Source organism: Microtus oregoni, unplaced genomic scaffold (assembly GCF_018167655.1).
Source record: "Microtus oregoni isolate MIOR12 unplaced genomic scaffold, Mior012 000134F_ref0000037, whole genome shotgun sequence".
In the NCBI taxonomy this organism is placed as follows: Eukaryota; Metazoa; Chordata; class Mammalia; order Rodentia; family Cricetidae; genus Microtus; species Microtus oregoni.
The window spans coordinates 747,362-768,334 of NW_024544778.1; the positions used below are offsets into that span (position 1 = coordinate 747,362).

Sequence of the window (20,973 nt, forward strand, 5' to 3'; positions counted from 1 at the left end):
GGAACTCAGGGGTCAGCTTGTCTCTGCCTCCCAAGTGCTAGCCACCATACTTGGCTTAAGCACTTGGGGAAGACCAGCACAGGGGTGCTTGTCACCATGTGAAGATGATGATCACAGGGACATCTGAGAAGCTGGGGGAGGAAGGACCAGCGCTCATCGGAGTGGGTACAAAGAGGGCCAACTATGGGGTGGGTATATCTAGGACTTGGCGGCAGACAGGTGGCTTGCAGGACACCAGGATGGCCGCACACAACGCGGCTTTCTTGCAGGCAGTCTCCAGAGCGTGACGGATCCTGGGACCATGGGCGCGGGATGAAGGGACAGTGCTCCTGGCCGCAGTGTGCGCCTCCCACACCAAAGAGCCCTTTAGGCGACGCCATAGGGACTAATGCGCCCGACTGCTCCGCACGGAGGCAGGCAGAGCCAGGGACGTGACCACGGCGCCGGGGGCGGAGTCTGGGGCGGGGCTCCAGTCGGCCCCGCCCCCGAGGCCGCGTGGCCGTGCGTCCCGGCTGTTGCGGATAAAGTAGTTTGAGGCGAGCCGGCCGCGGTCACGTGAGCGGAAGATGGCGGCCCCGGCGGGCGGCGGGGGCTCCGCGGTGTCGGTGCTGGCTCCAAACGGGCGGCGCCACACGGTGAAGGTGACGCCGAGCACCGTACTGCTGCAGGTGCGGCCGCCGGCTCGGGTGGGGAACGGGCGGACGGGTGGACGGGCTGAGGGCCCGAGGTGGCCGCACCCGGGCCCGCCCCTGCGGTTGCTCCCGGGGCTGCGGGGCGGGGCCGAGCCCTGGTGGGCGGTGCTTGAGGCAGCCAATCGGTGCCTTTCGCGCGGCTGCCCGCCCCATTCTGTGTCTGGGTCCCGGGGGCGGGGCGGGATGCTCGGAGGCACCTTTCTTGATCCCCGGGGCTGCTGGGGACCTTACACCCAGGCTGTGCTGCTGGAGACCCGGCGTCTTCGGCGCTTGTCCGAATTCAGCCTCCTCGGTCACCGGGAAGAGGGGCGTCCCTGCCTGCTCCGCTCAGGGGCGTCCCTCCGAACCCTGAATCGGCCTCGTCCCTGGGCCCGGAAATGAATTTTGCTAAGTCATTCACTGCTTTTGACTGTCGCTGCTTGTGACCTCCTATGAATCACACACCTGTTTCTTGAACCTCTGTTGTTAGGTTGCAAAAGAGCTTATTATTCAGATCTGTGTCAGGAGCCCACAGAGTGGGGAACACAGTTCAAAAATGAGGCTCTATAGTACCGAATACAGCCCCACAACCCTCTGGCAGGACCCATTTGGAGCTCGGCTCATGCAGAGAAGATTCGGGTCATGCAGCATTTGCACAGAGGCTGCCAGACCCCAGAGTGGGACAAGAGATACAAAGTAGTCCCTGTAAGGCTGTTAGTCGCCACCTAGGACCCAGAACGTGGGATCAGGGATGGACAGGCTGTGCCACACTTTGGGGAGTAAGTCAGGAAGGAGTCCCCAGTAGGAAGGGGAAACCTGACAGAATTTTTAGGTACGGTTTGCTAAGCCTTGTTGAGTGGGATGTTTGGTGGGCTGGCCTGTGTACCTGCCGTATGAGTTCTCTGGTCCACATAGGTTTTACTGTCCATTCGTCCCCTAGGTACTGGAGGACACATGCCGACGGCAGGACTTCAACCCCAGTGAATACGATCTGAAGTGAGTTTACTCAGGCTCAGCTGTGGGCTTCTCAATCCATCTGGTCTTTTTCTCAACACACAAACTGTCTCTGCTTTGGAAAAGCCTCCTTGGGTAGTTTAAAAGAAGTTTATTCTTATCCAGTTCAGAAGGCAAAGTCCAGAATCTAAGTGTCAGTATGACTATACTCCGGATGTTCTAAGGGAGAGGTGTTCTTATTTCTTTCAGCTTCTGGCTGTCCAGGTGTTCTTTGGCTTGTGATTGCGTCATTACAGTTTCTGCCATCTCTTGCTCTGCTGTGAGGATACAAGTCACTGAGTGTAGGGTCCTCTGGTTAGGTGATTCCCTTCCTTAACTTAACATCAAGAAATACCTGTACCGGGGCTGGAGAGGTGGCTCAGAGGCTAAGAGCACTGACTGCTCTCCCAGAGGACCTGAGTTCAATTGCCAGCAACCACATGGTGGCTCACAACCATCTGTAATGAGATCTGGCGCCCTCTTCTGGCCTGCAGGCAGAGCATTGTATACATAATAAATATTTTTTTTAAAAAAAAATCTATATTTCTACCAAATAAGGTCATGCCCACAGGTTTTTAGGGGCAGGGACAATGATGTATCTTTTGGGGAGCACTTCTAACCCTATAGTGTAGGATTTTAGTTCATTTGAGTATGTAAGTTCCTGGTGGGGGTCTTAGTGCAAAGACCTGGTCGCACAGAAATGGGTAGAAACCTGTGAAGGGATTGTCATCCTCCCCCACTGTAGTTCTTCCCATCTGATTCTCCGCAGGGAATGGGGGGGCACTGATACAAAGAAAGGGGCAGGCCCTCCAACAGGTAGGTCCTCAGGGCTGAGGACGCAGGAGGGCGCATTTCATGCATGGTATTTCCCCTTGGAGAGAGAGACCTGTTTTCACAGCCTTGTTGTTTGAACACAAGAGCCCATTCTCCTGACCTTTTCCACACTGCATTCTGAGCTTTCTTTGAAAAGGTACCTGCATCAGGCGGTTCCAGGCTCCAGCTCCCATCCTGGTCATCTCACAATCACGGAGCGTGTGCTCTGAGTGGTCAGGGTACCCTGCCACAAAGCCTTGTGCCGACTCTGTTCCCTTCACCTGCCCATGGTCCATGCTGTCTGGTTGGAGTCATGATTATAATTTGAGTCAGTTCCTCTACAACACTTTGTCCCAGCCTCTCCTTTCCATTCACTGGCTGTAATTTGTTTAAGAAGTGCTGCCGCTGTCCTGACTGGTGCCCGGCAGTGAACATAGTGAGGGGCCTTCTCTCTGCCCGTCGCTGTCAGCTCGCAGGCCTATGGCAGCTTGCAGTTTTGAGCTGTGCTGAGGACCGGGGTCAACAGTGTCTCCTTCTCAGTTCTGCTTTTGTTTCTCTGGTTTCTTTTTCTTTTGCGAGACAGGGTCTTACCGCCTCTGGCTGAGCTGGAATTCATTGTGTAGCTCAGGCTGGCTTTGATCTCACAGAGATCCTCCTGCTTTTACCTCCTGAGTATTGGGATTAAAGGTGTTGCCCCCACACCTGGCCCATTCTCAGTTCTTCCAAACACCCTTGGACTTTATAAATAGGTCACAGTCGCCAAAACTGCTATTCCCAACAGTGTCTTGAGTTTATAATGTGGGGCTAGTTACTTTCTGTATTCAAAAGTGGTTGGCGATAAATGATATATTCAAATTCCACACAGATGTATCTATCTAATTCTGTGGTTTCCTCCTAAATGTTCATTAAAACAGAGTCAGAGTCTGAGCCCTGTTGTCCTCTGTAGTCCTCAGGTGGCCCATGCACGTCCTCTAGGCAAGGCTGTTCCACTTTGTGCGGTGTGGGAGCTGTAGGCTGGATAGTTGTTCTCATTCCCGGAGAGTCTTGGGATGAGAAGGAACAAGGTTAGGAAGGCAGCTGGGTAGGCTGCGGCTCTTTCCCCAGGGATGGCATTGACCAAGCTTCTCTCCCTTCTTGCCTGCTCTTCTCATCCAAGGGGCAGGTAATAGCCTCCTGGTGACTCCTACTGCGTTGCCAGGAGCCATGTACCAGATCCAAGAGTCACCTTTGTGTGTCCTGAACTGTCATTGACTCTCCAGTTTTGAGCTGAGCTCTCTGGAAAGGGCAAACATCTTGGAGGCTGCTTCCAAGATAATGTCTGAGTCTCCACTGATGCTTCTAGATCTGTTGGTCCTTGGGTGCTTCTGAGAAGCCATACGTTTGAAGCCCCTACAAGCCCTTGGAGCCTCCCTGCACACTAACCCCTCATGGTGTAAGGCGGAGAGGTGATGGCTAATGTGACTTTGTATCTTGCCTGGTTTCACTCTGAATTTCTGTAAGGACATCGGACTGGGCCGTCACCCTCCTGTGCTTGTTTCGTGCTTCTCTGGGTAGCAGCAGGCGGAGTGATGGACTGGGATATATTTCCTGAGCCAGAGCAACATTGGCAACTGGAACGACAGGATTCTTAGGTGGAATTTTATTGGTCTTGCTTGAGACAACTTTCTTTTTTCTTCCTATTTTATACATAATTGTGTATGGTCCATGCATGCCCAGCGTGCCTGTGGAGGTCAGGACGCTTGCTGAAGTCAGTTCTCTTCCGTTACCACTGGCTGTCACCCATCACATAGGGATTTTTACGGGTCAAGGTTTCCAAAAGTCCAGGCTGGCCTCCAATTCTCTACATACTCAAGATGATCTGATCCTTCTGTGTCTTAGTACTGGGGTTACAGGCATGCAATCCTACCATACCAGGGTTGTACAGTGCTGGTGATTGAACCCAGAGCCTCACGCATATTAGGCATATTAGACATTCCTGAGGGTCAGCTCTCAGGCCAGCATCTGCTGCAGTATCTCTAGGTACCACCCTCACCTGTGGATAGGCTCATCCTGTTGTATTCCCCTCTGTATCCCTGCCAGTCCTGTGCCTCTCTAAAGCTCTGGGAGCTGAGGGAGCAGTCGGCAGGGGCTGCGTCCTCAGGGGTGTCTGTGCTTGTGTCTGTTGTGCAGGTTTCAGAGGACTGTGCTTGACCTCTCTCTCCAGTGGAGATTTGCCAACCTGCCTAACAATGCCAAGCTGGAGATGGTGCCTGTGTCCCGGAGCCGCGAGGGGCCTGAGAACATGGTAGGTGTCCAGCTGTGAAGCCCAGTGGCACTGCCCCTCTGCCTCTGCCGGCCTTGTGGAGCAGGGGATGGCACCGCCATGGGCTGAATGGGAGCGGTGCCGAAGCTTTGCCTACGGGTCTGAGAAGGACTGGAGGTCGAGACAAGTTCTGAGGTCCATTCTCCCTCAGTTAAGCCAAAGCTACATTTTCTGCTTGAATAACTCAGGACTGGGAGTGAAAAACTTCTCCTTTATGCAGGTGGTTTTTGTGTGTGTGTGTTTTTGTGTTTTGGTTTTGTTGGGGTTTGTTGGTAACACTGTACCAGCTGGGTGTTTCTGCTCAGAGATCCTGAATTGCCCTACGGACGTGGCTGGCAGACACTTGCTTCTCACTCAGTCTCTTTAGAGCTCTTGCTGGGTCTCAGCTGCAGCTTTGCCCTGCTGACATGATCTAGAGCAGTTGCAACCCCTTGGGGAATCAGGTGACCCTTTCACAGGGGTCATATACTAGATGTCCTGCATATTATATATTTACATTATGATTCATAACTGGCAAATTTGTGGTTATGAAGTAACAATGGAATAGTTTTATGGTTGTGGGTCACGTGAGGAACTGTGTTGATGAGTTGCAGCATTAGGAAGGTTGAGGACTACTGCTGGAGGGGGTTGTAGCTCATGTGTTCCTCGTTGAAGGTACGGTTGCTATGAGACATACAAAAGTGGTGTGCTCAGTAATAAGCAGAAACTTAGAAAACGCCAGGTGTCAGTCCTCTGTGCTGTGTGTGCAATAGTCTGCCCTGAAGTTGGGGACATCTCACAGGATGCTGGGGCTGGGTCGGGAAGCAGCTCTTCTTTGGTCTCCCAGAGAGGCTGCACAGTGCTGTCTGTGGCTGGGGGTAGTGGTAAAGGGGGCATTTCCGTGATGGCTCACTGATGTGCAGCCTTTTCCTTGGTGGTATAGCCCTCCTGGGAAGCCCCCTCAGGCATCACACCCCTCCTCGGTATTTGTGTCCAGGAGGTGGGGAGGGCCTGGCTCTGGGAATCTGGGTCTGCTGGGATAGTGTGTTTCTTCCTAATTCGGGGCTAATCTCTCACCTCTCCAGGTTCGAATTGCATTACAGCTGGATGATGGCTCCAGGTTGCAGGACACTTTTTGTTCCCGCCAGACACTCTGGGAGCTCCTCAGCCATTTTGTACAGACCAGGTGAGCTCTGGCAGGCAGATCCCAGGCTCTTTCCCGCCCCCTCCTGGCAGAGGTCTGAAACCCACACTGTGCTTCTGGCTCTGGCTTTTGCAGTCCTGACTGAATGGAGGTGCTCGGTTGAAGGTCTTGGCAGCTTAGCTTCCAGGCCCGCTGGCCTTTTATCTTCCAAAGAGAGCAAAGGTGTTCCTCCATCTTTGTCGGGACTCAAAAGATCCCAAGGACTGATGAACTGCAAAGGGAAATGAAATGTCTCCCAATGCCTGTGTAAGATCTGTGTTTTGAGGATCCTTGGTTAGAATGAGCTTGTTGCTGTGACATTGCTTTATACAAAGAGTTCTGATATGCGTCTGTAGTTCTTGTTGTTAATAGTGCAAACGCTATTCTGAAGTGTGTAAATAGTGTTTAAGTGCGCTCTGTGGGACAGGAGTCTGTCTGTTTTTGTTATTGTTGCTTTTTTTTTTTCTTCAAGACAGGGTTTCTCTGTGTAGCTCTGACTGTCCTGGAATTTGCTCTGTAGACCAGGCTGGCCTTGAACTCAGAGATTGGCTTCCCTCTGCCTCCTGAGTAGTGGGAATAAAGGGTTATTCACACACACACACACACACACGCACAGATACCTCGCCACAAGTCTGACAAGCATGCTAGAAGGAGTAGTATTTGCTGTATGACTGTAGGTGAGTCACGGCCCTTCCTGGGTCTGTGCCCTCATTTGAGCCATGGCTTCTGTGCCCTCATTTGAGCCATGGCTGTGTCTGGACAAAGTAGGCTAATGTGTCTGGTGCAGCGAGATGTGGCCTGGCACAGTGCTCTGTGTGTGTGGGAGCACGACTCTGGATCTGATGCCCACGGTGGCCCCACGGGTGAAGTGTGCCTGGCTGTAGCAGCACCTGACTGCGGTGGACAGGAAATGCCGAGTTGTTCCAGTGAGTGTGGTACGAGGTCTACAGGTTCCCTTCTCTCAGACTGGTGTCAGCAGCCCCAGTGGCCATGGGAATTGAAGCCAGGTCTGAAGTGGATTTAAGAATGAATTAAGGGGGCTGGAGAGATGATTCACTGATTAAGAGCACTGGCTACTCTTCCAGAGGACCTGAGTTCAGTTCCCGATACCTGACGGTAGCTCATGACTGTCTGTAACTCCAGTTCCAGGGGACCCGACGCCCTCACACAGACATACATTTGGGCAAACACCAATGCACATAAGATAGGAATAAGTTAATTATTTAAGGAATAATTGAATTGAAGTTATATGTGAGCAACTATGTAAATATGAGGTCATGTGATAGCCAGGAGAGTTGGTGGCTGTGTGGGACAGGAACTCCAGGACTTGTCATGTCCTTAGAGTGCTGGTGAGATCGCAGACACAGCTGGCTAAAAAGGGTCACTCAGGCTGTGGATTTAGTTCAGTGGGGAACATTTACCACGTGTGTATAAGACCCTGAGTTTTATACCTGGTAACATGTATGTGCATGAGGGCACACATACACAAAGCACATTCTAATGCTAGGCATGGCTCTGTCCATAATTCAGGACACTGAGGCAGGAGGCTTGTGAGTTTGAGGCCATCCTGGGTTACACAGTGAGTTACTGTCCAGCTTGGGCTATATAGCATGACTTTGTCTCCTAAAACAGGGGACGAAGACAGGAAGGCAGGCTGGCCGGATGACTGGCAGTTAGGCACGTCACCTGACTGGAGTCCTGCTGCAGCTCCGTGGGCTCCTCCCCTGGTGGCTATGGGTATAGACTGACAGTACGGGAGAATGGGGCTATTGCAGACCTGGGCTAATGTTCGGACCGGGCAGCTTGAAGCTCAGTTCTTTGGGGATAGAAGCTCCATTTCAATGGAGGGCAGAGGGCAGAGCACTCAGGGTCAGTTGGGTTGCCGGTCTTCTGTGCCAGGGCACTCACTACAAAGCAGTCCAGAGGATAGAGGCTCCAGACTGAGCCTGGCTGCAACAGAGCACTTTGCAGAACTGAAGACGAGTGTCCCTGACGGAGAGGCTTGTGTAGACCCACAGTAGGCCAAGGACCCTTATCAAGGGATGCCGTGAAATGCAGCCTGGGCATGGAAATGATTCTGTTCCCTTCCCGGGGGCACAGAAGAGTGAAGGTAGAACAGACAGCCCTGGATGTGAAAGGACCCAGGTTTACTCTGCATATCTCTGAAAGAAACTGCTGGTCTCCAAGAATGGAGACTACAGACTTCCTGCTGGAGTCCTGGGGCAGTTTTCCCCAAAGGAGCATGGGGTGGGTACAGATAAACAAAAGAGCTATAGGAAAGATGCAAGGTCCAGAGAAAATGCCTTAGAGCCAAGGCGCTGTTCTTAGGTGTCCCCCTAGGCTCATTGCAGGATCAAGACACCAAAAGTGGAGGGCTGCTTCTCCTTTAATGCGTGTCTGTCATCACAGGAGAATGAAGATGAAATGGCCCAGAGTATTTTAGGTTGCCTGTTGGTGAGGGGCTGATGGAACTGGAAGAAGTGGGAGAATTGTCCCTGTGTTCACTCTTGCCATGAGTGCAGTTGGAGACACAGATAGTAGTGTGATTCAGGAGACTGCGCAGCCCCAAGGTCAATGCCTCTGGACCCATGACAGTTAGCATGTCTGCCCATGGATATTACAGATACTTTTTAAACATGGAGTATTGGATAGGGAGTGATTTATGCCCGGCTTTCTCATGATATTATGGATTGAACCTAGGGCTTTGTGCATGCTAGGCCTGTGTTCTACCACTAATTATATCCTTAGCCCACTCTTCACTTTTTACTCAGCGTGTGTATGTACACTTGCCAATTCAGATGGATTGGCTGGCCAGTAAGCCCCAGGGACCTTCCTGTGTCTGCCTCCTGGTATTGGTATTACAGGTTTTACCCCTAGGCCCAGCTTTTTCATGTGGCATCTGGACTTAGATATTCATTTTATGTGGCAAGCATTTTCCTGTCTAAGCCATCTCACTGCCCACTCCTTTTACTTTTTGAGACAGGGTTTCACTTGTTTGCCCAGGCTGCCCTTGAACTTACTCTGTAGCCTAGGCTGGCCTTAGATGCAGAGTCTTCTTGCCTCAGACTACTGAATGTTTGCATGCTGTCTTCTGTTCCTCACGTCTTTCTTGTTTGTTTGCGATTGCCGTAAATACTTTGCTGAAGATCCTCAGTGTTCCTTCCTGCATGCTGTCTCTGTTGAGTGGCCGTGGCCTCCATTCGTCTGCCTGATGTGTGTACCTGTGCTGACAGGCCCTGCTCCTCATTGTGTGGCCTGCACAGGCAGAGCTAGAGTGGACCACTCAGCTCCCTGCCATCCTGCTTCCTCCCTCAGGATAAACTCAGAGATAGAATCACTGGACCAAGAGGTAAGACACCCATGAATTCCAGTTCTGAACTTTGAGACCTGAGCTGCTGCCCGCTCATGCCCCATGGTAGGTGCATTTCAGTGTCACAGTGAGGGCAGGGACTGTGTAGCAGGGACAGGTTCATCAGTGCATATGATGCAAAGCAAGTTCCAAGTGGGGAGTCCAAGGCTCTAGGTCTCCACCTCCTTGATGCTTCCTTGAATGCCCATGGGAGTGCCAGAGATTGGGCACTGAGGTTGTCATATTGAATATAAAGCATGCTTTGTGTATATTTGTTTGGGGGGCACTGGGTGGCTTTCTGGACTGGAAGTAGCATAGCTTTGGAAAGTGGTTCTTTCTGGTCTGAGCCACCCCCACGCAGACCACTGGGGATGCCTTGTAGGCCACATGTGCTGGTCATGGACATAACCCAGAGCTTTAGAAACTATATTAATGAAAAAGTAAAAAGAAATGTAATTAACTTGATTGATAAATTTAAGTACATCTAAAATGTTACCCTTTAAAGGTGGGTGGTGGTGGTGTATGCACTTGGGAGGCAGAGGCAGAGGTGGAGCTCTGTGAATTCAGAGTGAGATCCAGGACAGCCAGGTCTACACAGCATAGTGAAACCCTGTGTTGAAAAACAACAACAACAACAACAACAAAGAATGTTATCCTTTGAACATGTAATCAGTTGAAAATTAGGTTATTTATGATTAGAGGCTTTTGAGAATTTATTTATTTATTTGTTGGGTTTTTTTTTTTTTTTTGAGATGGGATTTCTCTGTGTAACCCTGGCTGTCCTGGAACTCACTCTAGACCAGGCTAGCCTTGAACTGAGGAATCTGCCTGCCTTCTCCTGCCTCTGCCTCCTGAGTGCTGGGATTAAAGGCATACACTGCCATGCCTGGCTTGAAGATTTGCTTATTTCTGTTTTTCATGTTTTTGTCTGCATATATGTGTATATATGTATGTATGTATATATGTATGCTTGGTATACATACACATAACTGGATGTTATAGATGGTATCATCCATAACTCCCCTGGAACTGGAGTTAACAGATACTTGTGAGCCACCATGTGGGTGCTGGGAACTCAATCCAGGGCCTCTGCTAGAGCAACAGCGCTCTTAACCGCTGAGCCGTATTTACAGACCTGGAATGAAATTGTTGAAATTTGAGAATCTTACTTAGAGCTCCGGCCAGCCCTAGTTGCTGCCTCAAGCACTAACCAGGCCTGCTGTCTACTTCTCTGGTCGCTGACTCTGATGTCTGGTGATCACTGGCCACCCAGATGTGCCCATGATTGCTTTAGGGTCGTATGCTGGAGCACCGTCCAGTGGTTGGGCAAGACACAAATGGAAACATGAGTGTCCAAAGGCTATAGGAGTGGAGATTAAGAATGTGTGGGGCTTTCTTTGTAGCGTGACCCAGGCCTCCTGCTGTGAGTCAGAATTTACCACAAGTCCGGAGGTCCTGCGGCTTCCACTGAGCCCGCATGGGTGTGTAGTCAGTAGGGCCAGTCCAGCAGGCCACATCAGGCAAGTGGTCACCAGGAAGTGTTGAGTAAGACAGATGAGAGGGGGTGTGAGGGGCTGGGAGGACATGAACTGAAGGGTGTGCCTTGGAACACCCCAGGACTCGGGCAGGTTCAGACTCTGCCTGTCTGCGCCCCCAGGCTGCTCTCTGAAGTCTGCTTGGGAACAGGGTGGTGATTTGTTTGTTTGTTTGTTTGTTTTGTAAGTGTTGTGAACTCAGTGCAGAGGGGACTCGCCCTCAATAGGTCCTCTTCTCCGCACCTGTCCTATGTAGCCCAAGCCCTTTCTCGGTCCCGTCCCCCCCCCCCCCAGCTCTTGAGTGATTAGCTACAATTCTCAGGAGAGCTGGGAGATTTGGGGGGTCCACAGGGTATGACACGTGGCGAAGACTGTGGGTGAGCACAGCACTTCTGGGGCTCTGAGGTCAAGCCCTGTGGCCATATTCAGGGTAGATTTGGTACCAGTGGGTAGCAGCTCAGCTCCTGGCTAAACTATCTGGGTAGGACATAAAGCTTCCTTCCTTAGACTTGTGTAGGCTCAGTTGTCTGGGCCTCCTTGTTCCTCTAGACAGAATATGAGCCCAAGGGGTTCCACTGTCACTGGGCCCTGGTACCTCGTGCTCTAACGACTTGACTTCACCCTAAGAGGGCACCTAAACCAGAAGCCATACTACCTGTGTGTCGTTCTTGTATTTGGGGACATGGTAGTGCCAGGCTTTCCTTGGCAGCGCTGATGTTAACACTGTCCTGTGTTAGTGAGGTCTGAACAGATGACGTATACACACATTGTAGACGGTGCTTGTCCCCAACATATAGTGCTCTCACTAGGAGCTGAGCCCCAAATACCCAGACTCTCCACCCCTGAGGGGACAATGAGCTTTGTGGTGGGTGAGGCATGCTTCTGAAGCCATCAGCAGTGGCATCTCTGTCCTGCCAGGGGAGGCTTGCTGGTCTTGGAGACCTTGCTTGATACCATTAACACTTTCCCTTGTGCCTAGGGGCACCTCTCATGTGGGTGAGCAGGCTCCATAGACGCCGTTAGCCACCCTCTCCCCCGTGGTACATTTCTCCTCTGGAGCTTGATGTCCTGTGGCTCAGTCTAGCCTGGGGGGAAAGGGTAGACCTGTGAAGTCTGTGGGGCGTGATGGTGTCCCCACTAGTGTATGAGGGGATGTCTTCCAGTCCCACCACCAGGACTGGCAGCTCTGCTTGCTAGGCAGGGGTGGCAGGCCTGGAAGCTATTTTGGCTGCCCCTTCCTGGGCCTGTGGCCACATGGCATGTTTACACACTGCTCCTCTCAGACTGCACGAGGGAATCTGATCTGCCCACTGCTTGCTCTGGAGAAGCTGCACATCCAAGCTGGCCACTGTCTGATAACTTGATGTTGGACTCTGTTCCCCATCTGTGGTTTGTTATCCTATAATACCCAGGTAAGGGCTCCCAGAGGGATACTGCATTGACTATCCCTTTGCTGCTAGTTTGGGTATTCAGGGTCAGGTGACCAGGTAGAATGGCCTTCTTGCAGGAGTGTGTTGTGTGTCTGGTATCTGGGAGGCAAAGTCTCTTAGTGTTCTTGTCTTCCTTCCCAGTCTGTATCTTTGTTCTGTAGCCTGTCGTCTTGGTCCAGGAAGGGTATTCTCAGTACAGGGACACAGTGACTCGTGTGAAAGGCCCTACAGTTCTGCTTGGCCTTGTATGGAGGGGATACCCACATGTCGTACACATCCTCTGAGACAGAAGCCTGGCTTGCAGGGTGGGCTTTGTGGTCTCCTCAGGCTCTGTTGTTGTCTTGCTATCCCGGCAAAGCCTCTGGAGACAGGTGAAGCAACAGTGCTGGGCCTTGTCAGGAAGGGCAACTCTCCAGGAGTGGGGACATAGCAGGGCAACCCCAGAGCTGAGTACCTGAGTACCAAAGTGACACACAGGCTGCAGAGGTCTAGTGGGCTTGGGCTCAAATGCTCATCTGCTTGTCTGCTGTCCTTGCTGTGGGTTATGGGTCTGAAACTCAGTCCTGTGCTAAAGCTTGGGTTTTGTTTTGTTTTGTTTTTGTTTTTTAGGTTTTTTTGTTTTGTTTTGTTTTTTTCACCAATGCCAGGTTCATACCTGTGGCCCTGACCCAAAAGAGCTGTGTTTGGCACATGTGTGCCCCAAAGGTCCTTTGAGCACTTGGGGTTGATCACGGTTTCCAAATGATTAATCCGTCCTGTACATGTGTCTTATATCTAGGCTCCTCACATGCTGGCTTCTACCTCTCCCTGCCCTGCCCTGTCCAAGCCAACACTGACCTAATCCTTGCTTCCTGACTTCTGGCCACCAGCTCGGTTCCTCGTGACTCTGCTCATTGTCTGGGCCATGATGGCCATGAGACCTGGCTGCGGTGTGGCCCTTACCCACGGGCCCAACTTCTCCCTGTCCCTTTGGAAAGCTTGTTTTTACTAAGGTCTGAGATGGGACCTCTCGATAAGAAACTAATCCTGTTCCTTTGTCATGGGCACTGGCAGAGGAGATGCTCAGGACCTGATTAGTTATTTTGTGTGTCAGCAAAAGGTGTGTGTGTGTGTGCGTGTGTGTGTGTGATTTACTGTGCTTGGGTCCAGCCAGTGCTCTCTGGGTGCTCCTTGGGGTTCCATGTTCAGAGTGACAATATGTGGAGAAAAGAGAAAGGGGCCAAGTGCTTGGCCCTCAGGGCATTGTTTGAGGTCGATAGAGATGGTAGAGAATGGAGAGTGGGGGTAGTGACTGCTGTGTCTGTCATCTGTCTGGGGTGCTCCCCAGCCCTTTTCTGCTCTCTGCCTTGTCAGTGGAGCTGAGTGCTGTGTGTGACTGTCTGTTTTGGGTAACTGTCACCTTGGGAGCTAACCCTGTAGACATCTGGTTGTGCTTCATAAAGGGGCAGTGCTTCCACTCTGTGTCCAGGCACAAATGGGACCCTTGTGCTTTCCAGCGAGGACACGGTGGAATCCAGTGCAGTTCAGTCCTTGGGACACTGGGTCAAGTCCCAAGCTGTCGGCCATTATTTCAAATTGCCTGTGGGTCGAGAACTCTCTAGCCCTTCTGGGAGACTGCTCCCCTCCCTCAGTCCTACTGTTCCTCTGGGGTCTGGGCTCATGGACTAGTTCATGGCAGTGTGTATAGCCTTGGGAATCTAGGCTGCTTACAGTCTGCTGAATGGATCTGTGTCCTGAGCTGCTCTTGGTGTCAGCTCCAGACTCAGGACCCTCCGGACTGCTTGGAGGTTTTCTCCTTCAGGCTCATGTCGTGTGGTGGCCTTTTGGCTGGAGGGGTTAGGAGGAATCTTTGGCCATGTGCTGATGACTGAGGTTGCTCTTGGGACTCCATGTAGCCCTTGGCGGCTTCCTTCCGGAGGTTATGGGAGGATATAAGAGAGAGTTAGAAAGGCTGGGGCTGGCTTCCAGAGGTCTCAGGCCCTGAGCCTGGATCCCTACAATTTCCAAGATGCTGGGTTAGGGGCCCTGAAGTCGTGATGTTTTCTTTATTCTTTCTACAGGGAGCGTCTGCAGCAGCTGGGGGAGAGGACCCCCATCTGTGTGTACATGAGGGATGAGGTAGGTGTTGGCCATCGATTGCTCTCCTGCACTCCCGCAGCCCAGCCCACTTTCCAACCTGGAAACCTCACTGACTTGAGTCTTCAAAGCAGTGGCGGGAGCAACAGCTCCTGAAAGCATGATGTGTTCTGGGGAAAAAAGCGGAACAGCCGGCTCCACTGGAAGCCGACCGCGGCCGCCTGGGCTGCTCCTGAAACCTCCCTCAGTGCCCTGTTTGTTTTTTCAGCTTCTCTCAAAGCCGGAGAGTCACAAAAGTGGTTTCATTTTAGTAAATATTTGCTTTGCTCAATGTTTTGATCTTTCTCAAAACCGAGTACAGCGTGGTGCAGGCAAAGCCGGCCCGCCAGCCCCGCCCGCCACCGCGAGGACCCTCCTAGCCCAGGTCCCCTGACCTCACAGGGGCTTTTTGTTTCTTCCTGGCCCAGTGCCTTGTCCTGGCTTAGGCAAAGGCATGCAGTTTCTGCGGGTCCTCAGGAAGGCCCTGGGGTGGGACAGGGCTTTCTCTGTTATCCCCATTTGAGATTCCTCACCCCAAGGCCATGTGGGGCATGGGGAACTGTGAAGGGTGCCGGAGGCTGCTCTGACCACACTCTTCCTGTGAAGAGATGGACCACGGGGCCCCAGGGATCCCAGCCTGATCATCCTGCCTGGCCACATACTCTGGGTCTCATGCTATGCATGGCTGTCTGCCCTTGTGGACAGCTCCTCAGAGGGCCAGCATTGGTTCAGTGGGTGTGGCCAGTCTTGCCTGAGCCCTCTGCCCTGAACCAAGTTGTCAGAAGTGACTTGGGAGAGGGGAGGACCTAGACAGACTGGACAGTGTTTCTGAAGTAGCTGAGGCTGGCGATGGTAGAGCCATTGTCACAGTCAGACGGTGTGCCGACAGGGCTCTGTCATCCCGGTCAGGCCCTGCTTTCTGATTTGGGGCTCCTACAGCTCAAAGAGTTTTGAAGAGTGGGTGCCACCACCTTGCCTTCGGTCTACCAGACAGGGTGGACTCTCTTTGTGGCCTGGTAGACACCTGTGTGGTACTGAGAAGGACCTGATGCAAGGGATCTGTATGTCTGGAGCCCCCAGGGTCAGGTTGCCTGCTGCCTCTTGCCCATTGTTGTCAAGGGTCTCGATGCCCACTGGAGTTTGGTGGCCTGGGGCTACGACAGGTTAAGAATTCACAAAGGTACTGGGGGCCCAGTGGAAATGCTGGCCAGTGGCGGCTGTGGAAGCTGGAGCTCAGGGAGTCGTTGGGAGGATGGGGCCTGCAGTCTGCCCTCATCCCCAAGATGCTGGCCAAGGAGTCATCTGTGAGTCTTCAGTCTCCTGTCCCTGAGCATGGGATTCTGGGTTGCTGGACATCCTCAGTTAGTCTGCTCTCTCTAGACACAGTGGGCTCAGTGCACAGCCGAGGAGACAGACGGTCAGCGGGTCCTCACCAGCTTCAGACCAGCTGCACACAGACCTTGGTGATTTCCCTGGGGGATTTGACCAACCAGGGCTCAGTAGGGAAGGATCCAGCCGGGGGCCTGTGTGTCCTTTGTTTTCTACAGGTGACCGGTAGAGCTGCCCTGCAGAGCACGACGCTGCAGTCCCTGGGCCTCACGGGTGGCAGTGCCACCATCAGGTAGGGGCATCGGAGTCTCTAGGCGTGGGGAAGGGAACTAGGTGTGGCCCGTGCCTGTAATCCCAGCCCTTCAGAGGCGGAGGTGGAGGTCCTGGATGGGGAGATATGGGAACTGGGGTTAGGAGTGTGGGTGGTGCTGCCCTCTTGGTGCTCGGTGTCCACAGCTGCCTGCAGGGACCACTCCTCCCAGCCTTTTTCTCTTTTCTCCTCTGGAGAGAGAAGTGGATTTCAGAAGGGACCCTGAAGGAGGGAAGGACCACTCTATGGTGTTAGACTCACTTTTTTGCTTCTCCCAGGTTTGTCATAAAGCAGTGTGACACCACGGGCAAACAGGAGCCCGTTGCAGTCAGGAGCAAGCCCCCAGGAAGTCCAACCTCCTCCATGTCAGCTGACCAGGCATCTAGCAGCCCCTTGCTTCCTTTGAACTCTGGGGAGTTCAGCAGGGGAGACCTGAACCATCAGGGTGATGTAGGCACCTCAGGGAGCAGCCTTGAGAGTGGCCCAAAGCCAGCAGATGCTCGGGCAAAGCAAAGCACAAAGGAGTCTGCATCCGCCCCGTTTGTTCCCTTCTCTGGTGGGGGTCAGCGGCTGGGGGGCCCTTCTGGGTCCCTTCGATCTCTGACATCATCTGCCAAGTCACCCAAGTCTTTCTCTGGCCCTGGGGGCCCTTCCAAGCCCAAGAAGTCAAAGCCTGGTGAGGAGCCCCAGCAGGAGCCTGAACCGGTAAGAAGTAGACTGAGCCCCAGGGCTTTCTCCCGACCAAAACTGAATGCTGGCCATAGGTTTGCAGGCATCTCCTGGGAACAGGGCTATTCTGTCTGGGCTTCCCATTTACGTGTGTGGAGCAGTGGACCTGCCCATATCAGCACCAGCATGCTTGTGCCACCCAGAAGGTTCGAAAGGGTGACTGAGAACAGCAGCAACCCACCTTCTGCCTGGTTGAGAGGCTTGGATAAGGCGAAAGTGGCACTGAGTGTTGGTTGTCCCAGGCTTGGCATCTTTCCTGGCATCTTCCTGTTGCTGGGCAGCAGGTTTGAGGCATAGATGGTGACTGTGTTAGGTAGGAGTGGATTGTGTAAGAAAGGCAGAGAAAGTGTATGGATTGGGATATCCATAACCTCATGGAAAGTCTACACTTCTGTGGGGAGGAGAGGAGAGAGCGGGAAATGGCCCGCCCGGTGGTCCCTGGGCTAGAACGACTCGGCTCGTGCAGTGCTGCTTCCTATCTGGTGGGCTTTCTTGAGGATGAGCTCACTGCTGTGCTGGGTTCCCATTGCAGCACACGGCCATCTAATTAGTTTTGCAAAACAGTTCTTTATCGTTTTTTCCTGTTTTTTTTTTTGTTTTTTGTTTTTTTTTTTTTTGAGACAGGGTCTTTCTGTGTAGTCCAGGCTGGACTTGAACAGAGGGAATGGAAGATGCACCACCATGCCCGGCGGAGCTCTTTATCTTAATTCTGTGTCCATCTTTGAGCTGCAGGTGTTGCTGTCACCTTCACCCCATTTGTCCATGGTTCTCTTTATCAGACCATGCTGGTAGTGAATTATTCCTGCTACCCCTCAAAGACTGGAAGAATACTTCTGAATCACTCTTAATGGACAGTTGAAGGGCTAGGATGTGGCCTTGTGAGCACCTTTCCCAGCCTGTGGTGGCGCTCATACCAGAGACTACCTTTGCACCATATGTGGGTGTGAAGGTCCATGCCATGTCAGTGTCCAGTCCCTCTGTCTTTCCCGCATTGGCTGATGGCCCTGTCCAGCAGGAGGACATTGTGTTCCTGCTCTCAAAGCTGGTGTAGTTTTCTGTTTGGCTCCTATTTAAAACTCTGTAGCTTAGACAGAAGCTCCCACTGACTTCTTGGAAAGTGGAGTGCCGTGAGTGCTCCCATCTGCACACACTTCCTGGTCCAGCTGTGGCATTTGCTTGTCCTTAGGTCCTCTGGGCAACCCCAGAGCGCCCTATATGAGTAAAACTCCACTGAAGGTTTCCTTAGATGCCTTCCTGGACTGTCAGCTCAGCTTCCTCACAAGCTTGTCCTAAGAAGGGCCCAGTCTTCCAGAGTCCAGCCAAGCACGACTTCATTCTCAAGACCTGTGGTTTCTTGTGTAAGGGCTGGAGAGGGTCTTTCTCTGGCTAATACATTGCCTGAAGTTATCTCTGGGCCAGGCTATGAGGTGGCCACGGCCTAGAGCCTTGTGTTTGGCTTCCTAAAGGAAGACAGCTGTTTTAGAGACAGGATTATTTATTTATTTTCCTAAAAATTTTCAAATTACTATTACTATTTTTTGGGGGTTTTGTTTTGTTTTGTTTTTTAATGACAGGGTTTCTCTATGTAGCCTTGGCTGTCCTGGAACTCGGTCAGTAGACCAGGCTGCCCTTGAATGCACAGAGATCTGTCTTCCGAGTATTGGGATTAAAGGTGTGTGCTATCACCACCCAGCTAGAGTTATTGTTTTTTAAAGACAAGGTCTCATTATGCAGCCCTGGCTGGTATGAACTTGCCATGTTGATCAAGTTGGTCACTTCACTCAGAGAGCTATCCCTATCTCTGCCTCCTGAAACCTGGGATTTATGGTATGTGCCACCACACCCAGCTATTTTTTCATGTGTGCACATGTATGAATGCATGTTTTGTAAGTACATAGGCACAAGTGTGCATGGTATGGGTGTGGTATGACTAGGTAGGCACTGTGTACTCAGGCTTGTGAAAGCCTGAGTGGATGTCTGGAGTCAACGTTGATCGATTTGCCACCTGATTCATTGAGTCAGGGTTTCTCAATCTGCCTAGATTATTCTGGAGATCCCTGTCTCTGCCATTGGAGACTGGAATTATAGTTGGGCTGTCATACTCCCCTGGTGACACTCCCCCTTCCCCCGGTCAAAGACAGGGTTTCTCTGTAAAGCCTTGGCTGTCCTAAAACTCATTCTGTACATCAGGCTGGTCTTGAACTCAGAGATCCACCTGCCTCTGCCTCCTGAGTGCTGGGATTAAAAGTGTGTGTCACATCTGGCATTTTATGTGGGTCCTGGGGACCTGAGATCCCATCATGCTTGCTGAGTGAGTGCCGTAACCACTAAGGCTTCTCCTTAGTGCCTTTGTTTTTCCTTTTTGAGATGGCTCTTGAGCATGTAGGCAGGGTGACCTTGAATTTATGACGCTCCTGTTTCATCCATTCAAGTGCCACCAGACTTGACTTGATATGAGTTTCCTGCCTGGGATATCCTAGCAAGGCAGCTTCCTGGTCCTCAGACCCAGCCCCTGGACCCAGTCTGGAACACAGGTGTGGACAGTGTCCACACTCTCTCCAGAGTAGCCCTGCTCTTACTGTGCCCCCTTTCCCGGTGGTGCTAAGACACCGCAGGGCTGCTGTTATACTGTTGTTAGTGTTAACGTGGAGACAGGCTGACAGGGCGTATCTCCACCGTCCAGGCCTATGGTTTTCATTCAGGTTTGCTCTGGGTTGGACACAGATAATGACAAAGACCTCACCTGGCGTTAGGGAGGGAGTCTCCTGGGGTCATCCACTGCCTTTGTACCTTCTGCACTTTGCCTCTTTAGCCCTCTCTTCCCCTACTTTGGCCTTCTCCAGCATCCTGTGTGGTTTTTTTCGGGGGAGGAAGGGCTCCTTCCTGTGATTGATGGATGTACGCTCTGTGATATGATCCTACACACTTTGGATGCTGACAATATCTTGACATGGTTCACACCAACCTGCAGTCTTATAGCTCCTCAGTGCCTTGGGCTGTTGGCTACATCTAACAGTTGCCAAGGAGATGAGTGTAGAGTGAGTGTGTATGTCTGTTAAAGCTATATTTTACCTATCCATCCATCCATCTGTCCATCTATCTATCCATCCATCCATCCATCATCTATCTATCTATCTATCTATCTATGTACTATTATTATTATTATTTGTGGTTTTTTTTTTGAGACAGGGTTTCTTTGTAGCTTTGGAGCCTGTCCTGGAACTTGCTCTGTAGACCAGGCTGGCCTCGAACTCACAGAGATCCGATGCCTGCTACTGCCTCCTGAGTACTGGGATTAAAGGCATGCACCACCACCACTCGGCTTATTTTTTTATTATTATTATTATTATTGATAGTTTCTCTATGTAGCTTTGGAGCCTGTCCTGTTTTGTTGTTTTCTTTCTTTTTTTAAATTGATTTTTATTGAGCTCTACATTTTTCTGCTCCTCTCTCTGCCTCTCCTCTCCCCCCTTCAAACCTCCCCCAAGGCCCCCCTGCTCCCAATTTACTCAGGAGAATCTTGTCTTTTTCTACTTCCCATGTAGATTAGATCTATGTAAGTCTCTCTTAGTGTCCTCATTGTTGTCTAGGTTCTCTGGGATTGTGGTTTGTAGGCTGGTTTTCTTTGTTTTATGTATAAAAACAACCTATGAGTGAGTACATGTGATAATTGTCTTTCTGTGTCTGGGTATTTTGTTGTTTTTTTTTTTTTTTTTCAATATAGGATTTCTCTATGTAACAGCCCTAACTGTCCTGGAACTTGCTCTTGTAGACCAGGCTGACCTCAAACTCACAGAGATTTGCTTGCCTCTGTCTCCCGAGTGCTGGGATTGAAGATGTGCACCACCACCAGCAGCTGTTTTTTTAATCTATCTATCTATTATCTGTCTGTCTGTATGTCTACTATCTAATCTATCATTTTTTAAATCTACCTACCCATCCATCCATCTATTTATTTATTGTTTTTTTTTTTTTTTTTTTTTTTTTTGAGGCAGAGTTTCTCTGTGTAACTTTGGAGCCTGTCCTGTCCTGGAACTTACTCTGTAGATAATGCTGGCATTGAACTCACAGAGATCCTCTTGCCTCTGCCTCCTGAGTGCAGGGATTATGGGCGTGTGCCGCCACCGCCTGGCTTATATTTTATTTGTCATTGTGTATGTATGTGTTTGTGTGTATGTGCATTTTGAGTAAGCACCCATGAGCCCAGAAGAGGGCACTGGATCCTCTGGAGCTGG

At 51.4% G+C, this 20,973-nt stretch overlaps 1 protein-coding gene across 2 annotated transcripts in view; it reads left to right on the top strand.

Moving 5' to 3' along the window:
* The first annotated feature begins 514 nt into the window (after positions 1-514).
* Positions 515-20,973, top strand: part of LOC121444586 (tether containing UBX domain for GLUT4) — a 37,810-nt gene continuing 17,351 nt past the window's right edge. Inside the window, exons 1-7 of one of the 2 annotated variants that reach the window (XM_041646418.1) lie at positions 515-668; positions 1,612-1,667; positions 4,647-4,761; positions 5,844-5,944; positions 14,316-14,373; positions 15,918-15,991; positions 16,288-16,714. In XM_041646418.1, coding sequence (XP_041502352.1) covers positions 567-668; positions 1,612-1,667; positions 4,647-4,761; positions 5,844-5,944; positions 14,316-14,373; positions 15,918-15,991; positions 16,288-16,714 — 933 coding nt within the window. In that variant the 5' untranslated portion in view covers positions 515-566. The remainder of the gene's footprint in view (positions 669-1,611; positions 1,668-4,646; positions 4,762-5,843; positions 5,945-14,315; positions 14,374-15,917; positions 15,992-16,287; positions 16,715-20,973) is intronic. The other variant, XM_041646419.1, reaches the window with a different exon arrangement.